Here is a 21407-nt window from a genome sequence, read left to right as displayed (position 1 = left end):
GAAGGTTTGATAAGATCTAGAATTAGGCCTTAAGCCTTGCCTCGATACCCTTTAGTTAGTGTTCCCATTCCCAATTTCTAATGGATTTTATTGTTTTGGCTCTAATAAGGTAGTTATAGATTATCAGAATTAGCAAGAGAAATTAACATAGAAATAGGAGGGAAAAAAAGAAAGAAACAGAAACCAATACATGGTTGGCATCCAGGCTCAAAATCTCCAGACCCATGTTCTGTCTAGAAGAAAAATAAGCTAAATTAGGGAGAACAAAAGTAACACTGCTTTTGGGTAATGAGCCCAATACAGGGTAAGTTGACGAGTTATAAGAAATCAGATCTTATTGTCAATACATAAATTTAAGTCAATCTATAAGAAAGTCAGATCTTATTGAAGTTAATGTGTGTCCAGGTTGACTATTTCTCGGAACAGCCATGTGATCTTGTGCAATTCCAGAAAAGTTGACAAGCACGAGGAGATCTCCGGCATCAGTGGGTTGCACCATTAAATGTTTAACATTGAACACAATACAATGAAGCAAGAATCAAAACTGTAGTAGAGCTCTAATAGCAGCAGACATCAATCATGGGGTTGAAGCATTCTAATCGTAAATTTCATTCTCGTCCAAAATTGTGTTTCTTGAAATGTTCAACCATTATTGCTGCACTTCTCTTCCTTGCGTCCTTCATTTACTTCTTTTCTCCACTGGCTGATTTTGCAAAATCATGGTCCAGAGAGGTGCATTTCAGGGGTGATTTGCGTGAGGCTAAATTCCCATGGAACAAGCTTTGTTTTGGACAAGCAAACGAGAAGCTAAAGCTTGCAGTCTTCTCCAAATCTTGGCCTATTGGTGCAGCTCCTGGTGGCATGGAACGTCATGCTTCGACTTTATACACTGCTCTTGCTGCTAAGGGGCATGAAATACATATCTTTACTGCGCCTTCTGATAGAAGGGCTCACGAGGACATTCATCGAGGTAATCTTCACGTATATTTCGCGTCCAATGATCATGGCTCCGTTAATTGCTCCTTAGCATTTGACATTTTCAATCGTGAGAACAAGATGAATGAGTTCGATTATGTCCACACGGAGAGTGTATCACTGCCATATTGGCGTGCAAGAGTGGTGCCTAAAGTGGCAGTAACTTGGCATGGGGTGTGGTATGAGATAATGCATTCAAAACTGTTCCAGGAGCTCTTATCCAACCCAAAGGAGCAATTGTCCGGACCAATGACTGAGCTACAAGAAGCAATGCCAAGGTTGCTTAATGAGATTAGGTTCTTCTCGATCTATAAACAGCATATTTGCATTAGTGACAGTGCAGGAGAGGTTTTAGTCAACATCTATCAGCTGCCTCAAAGAAATGTGCATGTCATCCTTAATGGGGTTGATGAGACAAAGTTTACGCCTGATCCCATGGCTGGTGCAGTATTTCGTGAAAGATATGGAGTGCCCTCCAATGTGAGCCTAGTATTGGGCATTGCAGGGCGGCTAGTTAGGGACAAGGGGCATCCCCTGCTTCATGAAGCATTTGCAAAGACATCCAAACGACATCCTGGTGTTTTCCTACTGGTAGCAGGTTCAGGTCCTTGGGGGAGAAGGTACGCTGAACTAGGGAAAAATGTAAAGGTTTTAGGCGCACTGGAGCCTTCAGAATTGTCTCACTTTTACAATTCGCTTGATGTGTTTGTTAATCCTACACTGAGGCCTCAAGGGTTGGATCTAACCTTGATGGAGGCAATGCATTGTGGGAAGCCTGTTTTGACCCCAAATTATCCAAGCATAACCAGAACAGTGGTACTGAACGAAGAGTTTGGTTATACATTCTCACCAAATGTGGAGTCTCTTGTTGAAGCTTTAGAGTCAGCGATTAAGGATGGCTCAAGAGAGCTGCAGAGGAAAGGCAAGCTTTGCCAAAGATATGCAGTCTCAATGTTTACAGCTTCTAAAATGGCTTCCGCTTACGAAAGATTTTTCCTCTGTATGAAGAACACTAGATATTGTCAGTACCCCCTTACTAGTGACTGTTGAAATATTCATCTGTTATTCTCCATAAGATAAGTTTCTGGGCTATTTCTACGAAATAACCCCCCACCCCCCTTCCCCCACACCCCCTGAAATCCTCCTTTTTCACGGCCAAATCCTCATAATATTGTTACTTCCCAAAAAAAATCCGCCAAATATGGCTCTATGTAAGTCCTGTGTTAAAGTATGCCTGGATGAGATTTTTTTTTTTTTTTTTTTTTTTTTAAGAAAGGGAAAGGGCCGCTGTGCCAGAAATTTTTTTTTTTCCTTAAAACCTGGCAGGCCATCGCGATTCTGATTCCGATTCTGATTTGCTTCAAATATGGTTCAGTTTGATTCGATTTGGTTGGAACCATATTTGAACCAAACCAAAATCGGAACTGAAATTTAAAATTCTCTACAAATATGTAGAAAAATTAATGGGGCAACAATGCCACTACAGGTAGTTTTTTTTTTTTCTCCCCGACTTGTACCCCTATTCAAGTTCTTAGCCTTCTATTGACGCAATGGATAAACTCGCAAATTTTGCCTGTCAAAGAATTCTTTTAAAGAACTCCAATAGGGGTAGATTAAAGACTCCTTTGTTTGATATTCCCAGAGTTCTCAAGATTGGAGTAGAATCCTATATGCAAACTAGAGCAAATTTTGGGGTTGGGGGAGTTAGGGCTTGGTTAGGTAACATGCAACTCTTTCTCCATGCTTTCAAGGCATTTTGTCTCATTTCCTATCACTTAAAACCCCAACAATCATTAGGTCCGATGGTGATTTAGTTCCCGTCATCTTCCAGTAAGACCCAATTAAGTCTTCTCCTAAAATGTATTAGAGTAGGAGTAAAAGTACGTGTCAAGTAGACAGGTGCTGATTGACCCAAAAAAAAAAACGCCAACAATCATTAGGTCATTTTTTTTGTCTTGTTAAGCCATTTTGAAGATCTAGATTAGCAATCGTTACTGTTGTGATTAATTGTTTGGGTTTAAGACCTCAATTTGATGCACATGGGGTCTTACACTTCAGATTTCTTGAAAATGTGCTGATATTTGACATTCATCGTTTTGACTTCTTTGGAGCTTCTAGTTTAGCCGGATTATCATGGAGTTGCTCTTAAGGCATATGAATGAGGTTTTTAAGGAATTTCACAATAAATGACCTTAGTGCTTGCTAGATTAGATTGCCCATTGTATAAATAATACGGACGAAATCAACAACTGCTGAAAAAAAACTAAGAAGGCATAAAGAATTTGAATTTGAGAATTTTCGCTATAGTCAATGGTGTGATCGGATTAGTACATATAAGCTATAATTATTAGAAGGAAATGGGGTTCCAAAAGCGATGTCTTGCTAATCAAGGTAATCAAATCAAATTTAAACTATTCAAATAATCAAGTCAAATAAAAAAAGTTTAAAAAATATATACAAAATCAAAACAAATCACATATTTATAATTATAATAGAATATTATAAAATTCTTCCTCAAGTCGGAGCGCGTACGTCGCACAGAGCACAACTTGGCCCAACTCGGACTTCAAAAAAAACAAAAGTGAAGTGAGATTGATTGCGTCCAAGAGTTTTGATAAACTTGCCATATATTAAAAGTCTCTTATCATTTTTATCATAATTGTAAATATGTAATTTGATTTGGTTTTGTATCATCCTATTTGATTTTTATTTGATTACATTTAATCAATTTATATTTGAGCTGATTGTCTTGATTAGCAAGACACTTCTTGTAAAACTCTATATATAGGCTCCTTATATACTAATTTGAGTATACACCAAATCTCAAATTATTAATGTAATAGTATTTTAACAACAACTAATCCCTTTGAATATTATCGAAAAAAAAGTCCAGCTAATAAGACTCTAACAAAATCAATATCTAAAACTGGTGCTGACACAAACAGAAACATAGGTGACAGCACTCCTTGAGTTACAACTATATCACCTAAGTAAATATTGGTTCAGGATAATATTGGTTATCAACTCCATTAATATTGGTTCTATTTGATAATTCAATTCAACACTTAAAATTTAATAGATTTAAATCGTAACACATTCAGACTGTTTGATAACCAAAAGTTGAACATCTAAATTAATTAAGTGGCACTGAATTTTCTAGCCAAAACTTGCTTCTAAAATTAAGTGATAAGCTATTCACTTATCACTGAATCTGATATGCACTCAAATGTATTAGATTTAATACTTAATAATTCAATAACTTAATAGATTCAGACTTTAGATTTCAGATTTCAGATTTCAAACTTCAATTTTATCAAATGCACCCTTAATCTATTAAGCTCAAAATTTTCCCCCATCTCACATAAGCCTTCAAATCTTGCTACTGCTACAATTATAACACTTGACAATCAAGAAAGATAACATCAACCCAATTCCTCATTCAAACTCGAATTAGAATAAAGGTCAAGTGCCTCACTTGCCAACCAATTTGTGCACATTAAGAATAACAAAAGTTAAGCTACAAAAAATTCTTCAATATGAAAACTACATGCAAATTCAACTCAAAAGGCAGTGAATTACCTAAGAGTTAAAGGTACAAAATTTCAAGTTGACTAATCCGTCACATACTCGCTACTTCTGCAAAAAGAAAATTTACTCCTAAAAGTCCTCCAAAACTACACAAAAAGTCAGAGATGAGAAACTCATGAGCGTTAATGTCAGTGGTCAAGGAAAATCCTTTTCAGTTGGCCAGCATTCATTCTTGCTTGAGTGCAACATAGGTCACAAAGATTACATGACTTGACAGTGGTACTACCACTAATTAAGAGCCAAGATTGACAATCCATGTAATTCACTACCCTATGCTTAATCCATACATCAAGATTCTGTCAGGAGTTGCAAGTTAGAATGCAAACACCACCTAGACGATACATAACAATCTAATATCATCTTAAAAAGATGCCACAACAAAATATATTCACAGAAGTTGTTCATGAAGATTTATATTGAGAGTATTACACAAACCCAAGCAAAGGCCTTGGGTCCTTACAGCAATAGCATGCATCTTCTCCATTAGAAACTACTGAAACATCCCACCATAATCATGAACAAATTGAACAGGATAACTGGATGACCATTATCTTTATAAACTTTATCATCATCATTTTGTTCTTGCAACAATCGCATTGGCATATGTATTCAATCATCATTTTGTAACAATGAAGTCTTCCAATAAAAAATCTGAACAAAACAGCAAATTTCAGGTGATAGTTCATCACCATTCCACCAATCGTGCTCCACTAAACAAGGTTGTTTAGTGGAGCAATCAGAGTAAAGGGAGCAAAATATTTACAATTACCTTTGCAGGATTGTAGGAACCACGACCAATTTGAATTAAAAGGTGAGTACAGCCTTTTTTGAAAATTTCTTCCTTAACTTCCTGAGTGTCCACTGCTCTAATCAAAGAATCAAAATGAGTTGTCCCAACTGTTACAAAAACCGTTCTCCTCGATTTCAAATCCTCATCTGCCTCGGCCATTTAAAAGTTCTTCAAGTTTTTCAAAGCAAAAGTTTAAAACCTACAACCCGTCCCAAAAAGACACATGATTTCTCACATATTCAAAATCAACATACTGCCATTGATAGAGGGAAGAAGGAAAAAGAAATCAACCATAAAAATCCATGAGAGGCTTAGTATACATCTAGTCATCGCCTGTGTAATACATCTTGCTCCACATGTCAAGCTGTCATCCTCCTGTAAAACAATCCGCCAAGTACTTGGAAACATTCTTCACATGGAACTACACTTAAATATTTAGACATGCACAAAGATGCTCATTGAACTGACACCGAACATGTGCATGAATAAGATGCGAATTTTTTATTTTTACCAAATAGTTTTTTTTTAATGCATTCCTCCCACTCTTATAAGTTGAAATCTTAACCATCTCAAAGACTGAACGATAGACATCGAACTTATCAATATGTTGCATTCTTCTAAATTCAAATGTAGACTCTCTTCTTTGTCAAGTATCTTTTAATAATATACGATTAGAATCAAGCATTTTACTATGATCTTTACCCAAACAAACATTAATAAAGCCACAGTTTGCAACAATTAGATCATGCATATAAACCAAGCAAACGTTGCAGCTTTCTTACAAAAAGTCAGTTTTAACATATTTACAAAGGCTAAAAGTAGCCACCAGTATTCGTCTATGACCTGCCTCATCATTTTGACATGGTAGTTCTGGGACGATAACCCCCCCCCCCTCTTTTCCCGACCCTTAATTCCTCAATTCATTTGATTTTCATCTCTCTCTCTCTCTAAACTCTCTCATTCGGCCTCTGTCCCAACTCTACAAGGAGGAATTGAGAATTATGAAATTGGGAGTGGTGAAGAGGGTTTTGTAGTGTCCTAGCCACTACTAGCCATTGATCAACGGCTAGTAGCTCTATTTCTCATTTAAAAAAATAAAAAAAGCTTAATTTGCCGTGCTTACAGCTCTTCAAAATTTTAAAAATAAAATTACTATCATGCCGTGCTTCCTCTTTAAATTAAAAAATATATATATATATCTGCCCTGCAGCTTACGAAGCATGGGGCAATTTTATAGTTAAAAAAAATAAACAATTGGCCCACTGCACTTCATAAGCACAATGGGCACATAATAGAAAACGGGGCTTCTAATTGCCACAATTTCCCGACTTTTTTTTTCGCAGATATATTCCGAGAAATTAGCCACGAGTCAATAACTACCCAACATAAGCATGTAATAAATTTTCAATCAAGGGAAAGAAGCAAAAACAATTGTCAATACAACTGTACTGTTCGTAAACAAAGTAATATCTTACTGACACTATTTGTACAACCTCATAAAAAGGACACAGTTAGTATATGAGCCCACGTGAACAAGGATCAAATATCAAACTGCTGTCGAGAAGTTGTACAAGGAATTAACAATAAGTTACAATTTGTTCAAATGATACTACAACATTCAAGAACAGTTATACTGACAACCGTTCCTGCCCCTTTCCCTTCAATCCAACACATTCAAATACAAGCTTCCACTTTCCGTCTAAGGTTTATAAAAAATGTTACTACACTCTTACTAATTCTATTTACTAACTTGTTTCACGAAGAATCTGACAATGGTTACTAATTCAATTTATTTAAAATGTTTAACGAAGAGATCTGAAAATGTTACTAATTCTATTTACTCAAAAGAAACAATGGCTAAACGAAGAGCTCTGACCTCTAGAGACTAGTTGTCAACTTCTTCGCAACCTGCTTAAATGACTATGAGTTTGTTTTCATAAATAATACTATTTTTGATAATCTGTAAACATGAAGAGTCACCAATTTCTCAAATGAAAATCAGACCAAAGTTACACCCTTCTTGTTATGTGCATTTAACTTCCTACTCCCATTTGTTAAACTTTCCCTCTCTAAAGAATAACAAGCAAACACTAGGCAAATTTATTCAAATAAAGAATAAGAAGCAAATTATAGAATATATAGTTTTATATTTGTATCAAATATTTAAAAAGCAACTTTTCAACTTTTGGTCTTCTTAGACTTCCAAGTCATCTACTATCTCAAAGTTCACAAATAAAATGTATTTTCAAACAAATATGAGGTGTCGAGGGACACATTAGTCATATAGTGGGAGCTCTTTTGCGCCAATGGGATCCACAGGGTGCTTCTATGCTGAGAAGCATTACTTAAAATGCTTACTCACCATTGAAAGAAAATCACATGAAACACATTTATCAAATTCGTCATGGACTCAATATTGCATAAGTAAATCGAGTCTACACTATAAAGTAGTCAATCGAGCTGGCTAGTCAACAGTGCATAAGCATTCGAGCATGCTCATCCAGCCATGAGCAGTCAAGCATGCTTATCAAATTAGCCATGGACTCAATATTGCATAGATAAACCAAGTCTATGCTATAAAGTAGCCAATAGAGCAAGATCATCAAGCTATAAGCAGTCGCACACACTCATCCAACCATGTGCATTTGAGCATTGCTCATCTAGCCCTGTGCATGAACTGCAAAGCTAAGCCTTCCTACTACGAAAGGGTTTATTATAAACCAGATCCAGCAGTAGATCATCTCACAAGTAGGTGAGACCTAAATATGTGGGATTTACCTACTTGTGAAATGGTCTATTAGTATATCTATCAGAAAGAATCTTGCCACCATGCTATTCACTTTCACGTACTTATCCTAACGTTACATACTCGGTCCATGTATGGAGCTTGAAACACAACTATGTACAACTTTGACAAAGTACACCAACCAATGGCAATAATTCATTAGTAAAATAACCAATAGCTTCAAAACAAATACTACCATAATATTGGTCAATGACTTTACCCAAAAAGTCATACATATATACAATTCTATTAAGGGTCTTTATTTTGCCACTTCATCACCCATTAGTGCATTAGAAGTTGATTCGGCTTCCTTATGGGTTGTCACCCTAGTGACAATTGGCCAAACCCCGAGCCTACAAAAGGCTCCCAATGGGTTGTATCCTAGCTGGTAATGAAATATTTCTGAAGGTTTTGTAATCACCTAGCTTTAATTGTAGTCAACTAGCTTTAATTGCAGTCATGCCAAAAGCAACAAGGGGCTGAGCAAACTCTAACAAGTCTTGGTAAAACCAGATGACTTCAATAAGTCCCTGAACCATTTAGCATGAGTGAGTTTTCTTGGCCGCTTCAATTTGGATACAAAACAAGACAATTTGAAGTTATCGAAGACATGCAATCTTAGCTGTAAGCCGCTTGATCAGTCAACTGATTTAACAGCCTTTTGCTTTTGGTCAACCAATTCACATTTCAACTTTCAAATTGTGACACCTAAGAATCACAAGCCCAAGCTACACCAGGCAGCAAGTACCTCTTGTTTGATCACAAGAAGCATCAAGCTTAGCAAACAAAGTACTAATACTTTGGAATCATATCCATATGCAGAAAGGTACCAAGAGTATGGTATCCACCATAGAATTTATCAAGTTCTAAAATAAGGGACAGTCCTCTTATCCACCACCCGTACACCTGAAAGTATGGGATCAGGTGGTTTCTGATTGGAGAAGTCCAATATTTTTTGTCACATAGCAACCACCCAACGGTCCAGAGGACTGATCACCAGGTAAGAATGTTCCACTCTATAAATCATGCAGCATTTACCAAAAGATGGGTTCCAAATGACTGATTTAGATAAAATACAAGCAGAAAAAAACGAGAAAGGTCAGGATCTCATCCAATATATGAAAAAGGACTATAGCTGATGGAAGTTCCATCATAAAACTAAGCTAATGGATTTACCTAATCGGTTCCCATATAGCACAGCACATTACAGCATAAAAAAGAGCATCCAAACTTTGAAAGGACAAAATAACTAGAGAAACAGATCCAGAGCAAAACTTCAATATCAAGAATTCCTGTGACACTTACATGCCACCACGAAACTTACACAACTAACACACTCCAGAAATTTGGAAGCTCACACAAATTACCTGCATATGGCCTCAGATGTTGATAGTTATACTGCAAAGTTACGAAACGAGAAATTAAAATATGCTTCTGGTTACACTAAGTAAACAGCACTCATTAATCAACATAAAATTTTAAAAAAAATAGTTAACATCATCGCATTCAAACTATTCCTAAAAAAGAAAATCCTGTGTTCAAAATTCTTGATATAATTAAAAAAAAAAGAAACAGATCAAACAAAAAAACATGCTATGTACCTGAAATATTTCTGAAGTAGGCGAAAGGCCTTAGCCTCCAAGTCTTCACGGTGGAAAATAACACTCCAGAAAATATCTTCCACACACACAGTCTCTCTCTCTCTCTCTCTGGGTAAAAAACTAACGCAGAAAAAGAAACAGAAAATCAAAAGGAGATTTTTCTTCTTTTCTGCAGAAGATTATTAGAAAAAAAAATATATGTTTTCAAATAGGGCCCAGCATGAAATCAGAATTTTGGAAACCAGTAGCAATTCAAAATGGAGGAAGAAGATGAGAAGGTGGAGAGAGTGAGAGTGCTCACTGAGAGTGAGAGTGAGAGAGAGAGAGAGAGAGAGAGACACGACTACACTGACTAATGAGGGGAAGAATGAAATTTGATGGGTTAGGAAAGGCAAAAGGCACGATTTTTTTAAAAAAAAAAAATTTCTGAGTTCGTTTAACAAATGGCAGGTGTTAAGAGTGGACCGACCGTTCCCACTCGAAAATGGATCCGGGCTGGAACGGTTGTCAGAGCAACCGTTCCGGAAGGTATAATACCATTTGCACATGGTGTAATATCATTTGTACAAGGTGTAATAATAGAACAACAGCGAGTAATACTAAAACAATATTTTTGTGGGTCCCACACAACGTGAAAATCAAGTTACAAGTAGGGATGTAATCGAACCAAATCAAACTCGAGTATTGTTATACTCGAGCTCGACTCGACTCATATATACCTAAGCTCGAGCTCGACCGAGTACAAAGAATCGATACTCGAAACTTGACTCGAGAAACTCGTTTTAAACTCGAGACTCGACTCGATAAGCCTTAACCTTTAGTCAAGTCTTATCAAGTCGAGCCTAATCAAACTTTTTGACACACTTTCGTCTTTTCTTTCCTTTTTTAGACATTTTTTCTTTTTAGGTCTTTTTACAATTATGTTATTACTTTTTTGCCATTATGAAATTTTATTATAAAGAAGAGTTTATTGTAAATTCCGTAAAACTTATACCCATAATGATCATTTTATAATTATAATACATATATATTATTTAAATTATAAATATATTATTTAAATACCCCCGACTCGACGAGTAGCTCGACAAGCCTCGAGTCTTAAAATATTGGCTCGAAACTCGACTCGAATGACAATTGAGTAGCTTGAGACTCGGCTCGAACTCGGTCAACCCGAGTTCAAGCCAAGCCATTGACCGAGCTACTCGCGAGCTACTCGATTATGGCTCGGCTCGCGTACATCCCTATTTACAAGGAGTGATCTGAGCCGTACAAATTTTTTTGGCCTAATCATGGCCGTGAACCTTCTAAAACGATTGTCTCAAAAATGTATGGGCTGAAATTGGGCCTCAGTTTTGGAGGGAGCAGCGCAGGGTGGCGGAAATCTGGGATTTTTTTGGTCCGGCCGCGATTATTAAAACTAGTATTCGATGCACACTTAATGTGCGTCAAATCAAAAAAATACATACTATTTATGGTCATATATTTTAAATAAAATTTTTATTATTAAAACAAATTTTAATCTTTAAAATATTTTTCATAAAATAGTTTTATATTAGCAATTATAATGTTTAGGGGTAGTTATATTGAAAATATATACTTAAACAATTAAAAGTAAAAATAGTCATGAATAGTTATAAGTAGTTAAAATAAAAATAGTTTTTATAGGGACAAAAAAAATTCATAAAATGATGATAAATGTTAATCCCAATATTAACCCCAAACCCCTTCTTAGGCTTTATATATAGTATAGATTATATGGTAAACTTTTCATAGTGCAGTCTCGTATATTTTATTCTATCCAATAATACTTTTTTTGTTCGAATAATAATTTGTTGCATAAAAGAAGTTTTACATCTACCATACTCCAACAATTCAATTCACTAGATGGATTAAGAGTGGCACTAATCCATGTTTATGGACCACAGGCAGGAACGGTTGCAGGTGCAACGGTTCCTAACGGTTTTGTGTATTTTGCACATGGCGTAACTTTGTTTGCACACGGCGTAACTTTGTTTGCACACAGCGTAACTTTAAAACAAAATTTTGTGGGTTCCACACACGTTGTTAAAAACGAGGTACAAGAAATGATCTGCACCTTACAATTTTTTTGGGCCAAATTCTGGCCGTGCACTGTTCAGGGACGATCCTTCTGATAACCGTCTCTACCCCGTCTCCCCATTTTTATGGTTGAAAATTGGTGTCAGAACAACGTACCCAACAACTGACGTCTTGATTTGAACCATATAAGGTTGGCTTAATATGGGGTACTATTTTCTTTTTAAGATTAATATCTCATATCGACCTAACTTCATTTAGCTTGATCGCGACATAAATTGTATACCATGCAACCTTAGATAACCACCAGCCTTTGGGCTGGTGGCCATCACAAATGCATTAAGGGTTAGTGGGAGGCAAGGTTTGTAGCCTTGTTTAAAAAATTCAAACGGGTGCGTAGTGTACTCGTCTGATCCAGTAGTGGTTCAGTCCCTTCCGGGTTACTTCAGGATCTCTTCAGGCCCTCCCCCTCTCCATAGTATAAGAAGCTATCGTATTGAAAAAAAAAAAGCAACCTTAAATGCCTATGTTTTGGACCAATAGCCTTTTCAAAACAGAATTTTACTATTTGCAACTTTACCAGTGGATAATCATAATTTTATCCACGCAATAGTACATGTTGAATTAATAAATTCTAAAACGGGGTAGTCAAATCTTGTTTACAGTCAACAGTGATATCTTGTTTTCTTATACTGTATATTGACCAGTCCTGTATAGCTAGGGCAACTGGTGAATTGCACTGATCCATCACACCTCATGGATATTATCATTGGGATGTTAGTTTAAAAACTCCCACTTTTTGAGAATTTACTCTATCATGACGCATTCTAAAAGGGAAACTTCAGCTAACAAAAGGCATGTATAATTATCAATTTTCATTGACAATTAATAAATCTGCAGATGTTCATACTTTAACATCACGTTAATTTTGATAATGGATTAAAATATATATCGGTGTAAAATTTAGCCACGGTCAAGAAGTCTGATTTTTTTTTTTTTGTTGATCAATACGATAATTTTTACTCAACTCCTACTCTTACCCCACACTAAGAAGGAGGGGTGTGTCAAGATCTCAATCGGAGAAAATGATGATTGGTTGAAGATGAAAAAGGAGAAGAAAGAATGAGGAAAGAAATTAGAGAGAGAGATACAAAGGAACTGGAAATGAAAGAAATAACTTTTTTTTTTGTTTGTCAGTAGGCAATTTCTACACTAATTCTACTCCTACTCATAACCTATCTAAGGAAGAGCTCAACTGGGCCAAAAAGGTTATAGGGAGTGAATCCCACCTCCTTTACTTTGTTCTCTCCTCCCGAGTGCTCTCAGCACCCAAACCTAAGATCAGAAATGATTATTGTATTTCGAAGTGGATTTTAAATATTACAAAAAGTTTAAAATAAGAGAAACAAGTGAGATTTTTCAAAGTTTGAGAGTGTCAAGTGAAACTGTTAGAAACCTCAAGGAAGGTTTTTAAAATTATCCTAAAGTTTATTGCCCCACATTTATACATTTGTTTCCTCAGATAGAACTACAAAGCTTCCGGATCAACAAGTTTCTGAACCATGAATGCAAATGCCATCCTCTCGTTCAAGTCATAAGACTCATAACAGATAAAGGTGGTAACTGAAGCATGGAAAATGTTGTCTAAGGAAATGAGAAACAAAGGAAGATCAGAAGTTCAGTACTGCTAAATGAAGTCTTAGATATGCTTGCTAATCTCATCAGGCTTTTCTTGGTTGATAAAGTGAGCCGCATCTTTGATTACAACTGCTTCCTCCAAAAATGACACATCTTTCTTAAAGCCACCAGGGTAGAATATAGAATCAGTTATTTGATTAGTCTTATGCACTGATACTAGAAAATTGTTTTGTACCAGCGAACTTGAAAGGATGCCTATTTTGGTAGTTCTATGAAAGTTTTCTTCGAATCCCTTATAATACAAGTATAATGTAATATAGACAGCATCACATAAAATCACTGAGGGAGAATATTAATCCCTACTTGCAATGTAGTATAAGAACTTTGTATAAGCATATGATCTCCAAACTTGACACTGATATTTGCTTCGAAAAGAACATTTAGGAGTTAGGGCTGTAAGGATTTATAAAATGATAAAAGAAAGCAAGTTGACAGAACTAAGGATGTACATATAAACTTTCGAAAGATACTAAACTCCAATACTGTTGGAAGGGTAGTTACACATGATTCAAAACACGATAGTAGTTTATTGCTCCCATGAAGCCTGTCTTCTTAAATTTACTGACATAATAATCGACATCATCATCGGTCGACCAAGAAAGCAAGACAACTGGAGTATCAGGTGAAAGGCCAAAGGCTTGACCCTTGGGGAAGAACAGGGGATCAGGAATTCAATATGCGAGTATATTTCTGAAAAAGTTCTTTAACATCAATCTGAGCAAGTTCAGCCTCTACTTCACCTGGTCCTTGATATACAAATGGACATTATATTCATCAGTTTATCTGTGAAACCGTGACACTGTCAAGTTCTTGTAAGAATTTCCTGGTTAAGTTCTGTCACTACAACCTTTAATCCACTCTTCTGTTCCACTTTTTCCACACAAAGGAACAGTCAAATTACATTCTTCAATTCTTTTTAGAACAAAAATATTGTACTTCTCTTGCTTTGTCTGCGTATAAGTTGCCTGGCTAAGTTCGGTCACTACATCATAGCTTCTTCTTGTTGATCAATTTTTGTAGTTTCTGGAGCGTGTCCCCATTTGGCTATAATGTCTGCTGGATTTTAGGCAGCAAAAGATGTCAGGGACATTTATCAACAAATAAACAAAGAGCAAAGAACTATAGCTTCTTATTATTCATTAAATCATCAAGGATTCAAGTAGTATAACTAGTACAAATATGAAAATGCTCTTACTTGAATTCGTGTTTACCTAGTTCTTTGTACTTGTTGACATTTCGAAACCTGGGCTCTATTTAAATAAATCTTAGACCCAAAAAAAAAGTTCTTTCGATGATTATGAAAAAAATAATCAATCTTCAAGATCTGGTATCACTACTATCTTTAATAATATACTTTGATTTCGTAATGCGATACAGTATATATGAAGAAAAACTTATGACTAAAGACTAGGGAAAATTATGATACTCTTATAAATTTGACCAAACAAGAAGTTAAACAAGATTACCAAGATTATGATAAGAATCCTCAACTAACTGATACTAGATAGACGGTAGAACTCTAGCTGCTGACTACATATAGGACTTTGCCTGATGTAGACTCCTATTTCTGGTGTAACTCTTCCACATCTATGCTGCTATACATGTATATATTGGGTAACAATGAATGGGACAGATATATAAAATTGCTCTCGTCAATGCCTCTCTGTTTCAACTTCTTCATGGTATCAGAGCCATATCGAGCTCTTTAAACATTCGGTTACATCCCACCATCTCAAGCAAATTCTTCCTCTTCTCTATATTTCAATGGCTGCAAAAAACACTCAATCAAATTCCTTAACTCAAGCTGTCATTCCAAATACTCAAGAACCCACTAATCCCTTAACCATGATCACCATCCACAACTCAATCAAACTTACCCCCACCAACTATCTGTCATGGAAAACACAAAATAAAGCAATCCTCATTGGATATGATCTAAAGAAATTCATTGATGGCTCCTATCCTTCCCCCCTCCCACCATCAACACTAATGATACAGTCTCATCCAATCTTGTATACCAAACTTGGTTACGTCAGGACAAGCTATTGTTTGGTACTCTTGTAGGCACCCTTTCACCCTCTCTTGTCCCTCTTATCACTCAATCCCAATTCTCTCTTGAAGCCTGGCAGATTCTAGCCAATACATAAGCTCGCCCATCTCACGGTCACATCAAGCAACTCAGAGACAAACTGAAACATATCACCAAAGGCACTCAGTCCATCATAGAATGTATGCAATCCATCAAAACCCAAGCTGATGAACTTGTTGCACTTGGGAAGCCACTTGATCATGAAGATTTGGTTGAAAAAGTGCTGGACGGCCTTGATGAAAACTTTCAGTCCATTATTGACGCTGTCAATGGTCGAGACTCCATCATCTCATTCGATGAACTTCATGAAAAACTCTTAAACAAGGAGCTGTCTTTACGTAATCTGTCAAGCTCATCACTCCTATCGGCATCCGCTCATGCTACTACTGTTCGTTCCACTCCGTGTTATGGTAACAAACGACCTTCCTGGTCTGCTAGCAGTCAGTTTTCTCAACTTCCTACACCAGCGCTTGCCCAGTCTCAAGGCCCGCCAAACTCTCGAACCAGCCGTGCTGCTTGCCCATTCCTTGGCCGATGCCAGTGGTGCAGCACTCAAGGCCATGTTATCTCCCGCTGCCCTCTATTTCGCCAACAGTTTCCTCATGCGCAACCACATTCTCGTCACATTGCTTTATCCTCCTTTGGCACATCTCCTCCTTGGCAGACACAAGCCCATATAGCAACCCATCCTACATTCGATCCTCTCAACACACCTTGGCTGCTCGACAGTGGGGCTACTCATCATGTCACCACTGACCTCCGCAATCTTGCTCTCCATAGTCCTTATCATGGAACTAATGAAATCATGATTGGCGATGGCTCTGGTCTCCCCATATCCCATACGAGTTCTATTTCACTCAACACTCCCTCCTCCTCCTTTACTCTCTCCAATGTCCTATGCGTTCCAACCATGAAACGTAATTTAATTTCTATTTCCTAATTCTACAAATCTAACAACACTTCCATTGAATTCTTATCCTCTTCCTTCTGTGTGAAGGATCTCCGCACGGGGGCACTCCTTTTGCAAGGCCAGACCAAGAATGGGGTCTATGAATGGTCGATCTCTATCTCGAAGTCACCATTGCTTGCCTTCTCTAGTGTCAAGGCTCTCTTGCCTGTTTGGCATCATCGGTTCGGCCATCCTTCTTTGTTCACATTCAAGCATATTTTATCAATGTCTACTTTGGATGTCTCCTCTCCACCCGATCTCAATTTTAACTATAATTCCTGTCAGTGTAATAAGAGTCATAAATTACCGTTCTCTTCCTCTTCACTCTCTACTTCCTCACCTCTTAAGGTTGTCTTCACTGACGTTTGGACATCACCCGTTATTTCTGTCAATAACTACAAATATTACATCATCTTTGTTGATCACTTCACCAAATATACTTGGTTATATCCCTTCAAACGCAAATCTAACACACGTGACGTCTTCATCAGATTTAAGGCTCTCGCTGAAAAATTCTTTGCTCGACCAATCATCACCCTTTACTTAGACAATGGGGGGAATATCAAGCACTTTCTTCCTTTTTAACCATAAATGGGGTCTCTTATCTTACAACTCCACCTCACACATCTGAACACAATGGGTACTTCGAATGCCGTCATCGTCACATTGTCGAAACTGGTCTCTATTTGCTCTCTCATGCTTCCGTGCCTCTTTCATATTGGCCATTTGTCTTCTCCATCGCAGTCTATCTCATCAACCGCCTTCCTACACCTACTTTACATAACGTCTCCCCATTCTTTAAACTCTTTGGTACTCCTCCTAACTACACTAAACTTCGATGCTTTGGATGTCTTTGCTATCCTTGGCTTCGCCCATATACATCCCACAAACTTGTGCCACGATCTGTTTCGTGTGTCTTTGTTGGGTACTCTCCCACTCAAAGTGCCTATCTCTGTCTTGACACGTCTACTCATCGACTCTATACTACTCGTCACGTGTGTTTTGTCGAAACTATTTTTCCCTTTGCATCATCTCATACTTCCCTACCTTGTGGCTCTCCTCCACCTTATTCGAGCGGTGCTCTATAACGCTACCCGTTGGCGCCTCTGCTTCCATTCCTTCTTTGTCTCCCACCACTACTCCCCACCAACCTTTAGAACCCAATTCTCAGCCTCACGCTTCCACCGTCCCGCTAACCACCCCGACAATTGAACCTTCTTTCACTAGCACCACGTCTCCTACACAATCCATTCCCTCTTCCGTAGCTCCCCAACCAGCCTCTCTCTTTGTCATAGTTACCCGTTCCAAACATAACATCCGTAAACCAGTTCAAAAACTTAATCTCTCGGCTGTGCTCCAACCCACCACTATCACTCAAGCTTTGAAGGAACCCAAGTGGAGACAGGCTATGTCTGAGGAGTTTGGTGCTCTTCTTCGGAATGGAACTTCGCAACTCGTCCCTTTCCGTCCTGATCACAATGTAGTTGGTTGCAAATGGATCTTTCGCACTAAATATAGACCTGATGGTTCGATGGACAGGTACAAAGCCCGGTTGGTCACCAAAGGTTTTCACCAACATCCAAGTGTTGACTACTCCGAAACCTTTAGTCTGGTCATTAAGCCCACTACTGTTCGTCTAGTCCTTAGTCTTGCAGTTAGTCGAGGTCGGTTGCTCAAACAACTTGATGTCAACAATGCCTTCCTTCAAGGCAGTCTCACTAAGGATGTGTTCATGTCTCAACCTCCAGGCTTCATTGATCGTGATCATCCTCATCACATTTGTAAGCTACGCAAGGCCATTTATGGTCTCAAACAGGCACCCCATGTCTGGTATCATGAGCTGCGCACATTTCTTCTGCCCTCTGGCTTCACTAACTCTGCAACCGATCCCTCTTTGTTCATCTTCTCCAGTCACAGCATTGCCCTGTATCTCCTGGTCTATGTTGACGACATCATTATCACCGGCGACAACTCTCAGGCTGTGCAAACTTTCATTCAACAGCTGTCTCACCGATTCTCCCTCAAAGACCTTAGCCCCTTGTCATATTTCCTTGGTGCTGAAGTTCTCTCTCACTCAGGTGGTCTCTTCCTCAGTCAACGCAAGTACATTGCTGATCTCTTTCATCGCACCAAGATGGCTGAAGCAAAGCCTGCCTCTATGCCTTTGGCTACACACCCGCCTCTCACTTTACACTCTGGAACCATTCTATCTGATCCCATTGAGTATTGCAGGGTTGTTGGCAGTCTTCAGTATCTCTCTCTCACTCGACCTGACATCGCTTATACGGTGAACAAGCTCTCTCAATTTCTGCACCGCTCGACAGCTGATCATTGGACTGCCCTCAAACGTCTTCTTCGGTATTTATATGGCACTTTGGACCACAGCATCACACTTCATTGCGCCTCCCTTCTGGCATTACATGGCTTCTCTAATGCTGACTGGGCAGGTAACAAAGATGACTTCACCTCTACAAGTACCTATATCATTTATCTTGGTCATAATCCTATCTCTTGGAGCTCCAAGAAACAACGAACTGTCACTCGCTCCTCCGCTGAGCAGAATACCGATCAGTGGCCTCCACTACTGCTGAACTTCGTTGGATTTGCTCTCTTCTTAGCGAGCTCGGTATCACTCTTCCGCACCAACCAGTCATTTATTGTGATAATATTGGTGCCACGACTTTATGCTCCAATCCGGTCTTTCACTCACACATGAAACATGTGGCCATTGACTATCATTTCATTCAAGATCAAGTTCAAAATGGTCTGCTATGTGTGTCCCACATTTCTACCTCTGATCAACTCGCTGATGTTCTCAGCAAACGTCTTGCTCGCTCTCAATTTGATTCCATGAAGGTCAAGATAGGACTTGTTTCACTGTCGTCTATCTTGCGGGGGCATGATAAGAATCCTCAACCAACTGATACTAGATAGATGGTAGAACTCTAGCTGCTGACTACATATAGGACTTTGTCTGATGTAGGCTCCTATTTCTGGTGTAACTCTCCCACCTTTATGCTGCTATGCATGTATATATTAGGTATCAATGAATGAGACAAATATATAAAATTGTTCTCGTCAATGCCTCTCTGTTTCAACTTCTTCAGATTATATAAACTGTTTCAACTTCTTCAGATTATATAAACGTGGGTTCCATCAATTCCAAACGTCCAAACAAAACACTATTCAGTGAAGAGTATAAAAGTGAACCTGAAATCTGCCCATGAAGTAATCATCCCCCTATGCACTTCTCAAGCTTTCGACCAAACTGCATAACGGATTCCTCGAGTAAAAGGCAACACTCAAGCTAACCAAGTCATTGACCTTATCAGACCTAAACAAGCATAAATGCCAAGCAACAATGCACCCCAGTCATGACCAACCACAAACACCTGCTCTTGATCAGGTGCAAATACCGTGCAATAGCTTGAATAAGACCTATGAGGTCTCCAACTACATGAATGGTGCTAAACTTTGAGCTATCATTAACAGGTGTGCCAGTGGTATTGCCATAGCCACGGAGGTCCGGAGCTACGGCTCGATAGCCACGAGTTGCCATGAAGAGGATCTAGTGGCACCATGAGTACCAGAGTCCTGGAAAACCATGAAGGAAGAGAACTAAAGGGCATGCAACAAGCTCTGCTATGTGCATGCTTAAGCTATTCACACGTATACTCTTGCTGTCTGTCTTGTCCATCTTTATCTCTTTCGTTTTCCCTCTGGAGGATGTGAGAAAAAAGTTCTGACTCGAGCACTTATAGAGAAAGTAATGCGGAAGTTTGATTTTGGTAAAGAGTTAAGGATTTTCGTCGCAATAGCACCCATGAAATGTCTCAAGTCTACTAACTGTGGTTGGTAATCTTCCAAAAAAAAACTGATACTCCCTCTGTCGCATTGTTAATGTCATGTTTCACCTTTTTCATTGTCCCAAAATTAGAGTCACGCTACACTATTTTCCTTCTAACGTTCCGTCCTTGCCCTCATAGTGCATGTGCTAGAAAATTCAAATAAATTTGGTGGGACCTGCTATTTATTATCCATTTGGAGAAGCCAGAGGAGTACGTGAGACTAACTCTCACTTTATAAGGCCAATAATAGCGCGTGTCTCTAACATACAAAGGGATGCTTTTGGTTAAGATGGGACCCACGAAATCATTACTCCATGAAAAACACAAAGTGCAGCTGACCATTGTACTTGCGACGGGGTAAATTTGGAACAAAGGCTTGGCTGTCAATAATGATACCACTGTACATAAAAAGTTGCATTCCCTATAAACGTCTCTAATATTGGGACGGAGGGAGTAATTTATATGGGTTGAGAAGACCAAGTAGGATACATGACACAAATACTTAAAATACATATTCTAGTCCAACATGTCATGCTAGATAAACTCATAAAAGAGTTCCTAAAACAACCAAACCTTATCTAAATCAGGTTACTTTTCGCGAATAACTAACCACTTGTTTGTTTTCTGCTACCACTATTTCGGTTAAAATGTGTTAGAATACTATATCAGTATGCCAAAAGTTGCTACTTATCCATAGTGGATGCCACAACTGCTCCCATATAATCCACACACAAGGTGAAATGCAGAAGGTATATACATCAATGCGTTCTTAAGCAATTATTTCTTCGCCGTAAAGTGAGCTAGCAAGGCAGAAGTGCGGGCTCGGGGATTGTAGAAGGCGGCTGATCACGGTTGATGATGAAGGAATGGTCTCTGCAAGTGTTCGAGGCCATTGTTGGTGAAGATGACTGTTAAAAGTTGTCTGATTTAGATTACTTGTTGGACACATATCTCAAAAGTTAATAGAACATATAGTGAAACAGTACACTCCGGATTAATACATGGTGGGAGATTATAGGTTCGTTGTCT

General features: G+C 38.2%; 1 protein-coding gene, 1 long non-coding RNA gene and 1 pseudogene across 2 annotated transcripts; 1 reads left to right on the top strand and 2 right to left on the bottom strand.

Annotated features, from left to right (window-relative positions):
• Positions 1-579: 579 nt before the first annotated feature.
• On the top strand, positions 580-2025 carry LOC113760180. Its single transcript, XM_027302747.1, has one exon. The coding sequence runs from the start codon at positions 580-582 to the stop codon at positions 2023-2025; it is 1446 nt and encodes a 481-aa protein (XP_027158548.1).
• A 3061-nt stretch (positions 2026-5086) lies between these two features.
• LOC113760446 lies at positions 5087-10101 on the bottom strand. The gene is made up of 4 exons (XR_003467039.1): positions 9740-10101; positions 9506-9536; positions 5645-5728; positions 5087-5552 (listed from the first exon to the last, which is right to left on the bottom strand). It is a non-coding gene; the product is annotated as an uncharacterized LOC113760446 (long non-coding RNA).
• Positions 10102-13989: 3888 nt separating this feature from the next.
• Positions 13990-20227, bottom strand: LOC113760178 (annotated as a pseudogene).
• Between the last annotated feature and the right edge of the window lie 1180 nt (positions 20228-21407).

Source organism: Coffea eugenioides, chromosome 2, assembly GCF_003713205.1.
Source record: "Coffea eugenioides isolate CCC68of chromosome 2, Ceug_1.0, whole genome shotgun sequence".
Classification (NCBI taxonomy): domain Eukaryota; kingdom Viridiplantae; phylum Streptophyta; class Magnoliopsida; order Gentianales; family Rubiaceae; genus Coffea; species Coffea eugenioides.
Note: the sequence above shows the minus strand (reverse complement) of the source record. Positions and strands in the feature narration are given on the sequence as shown.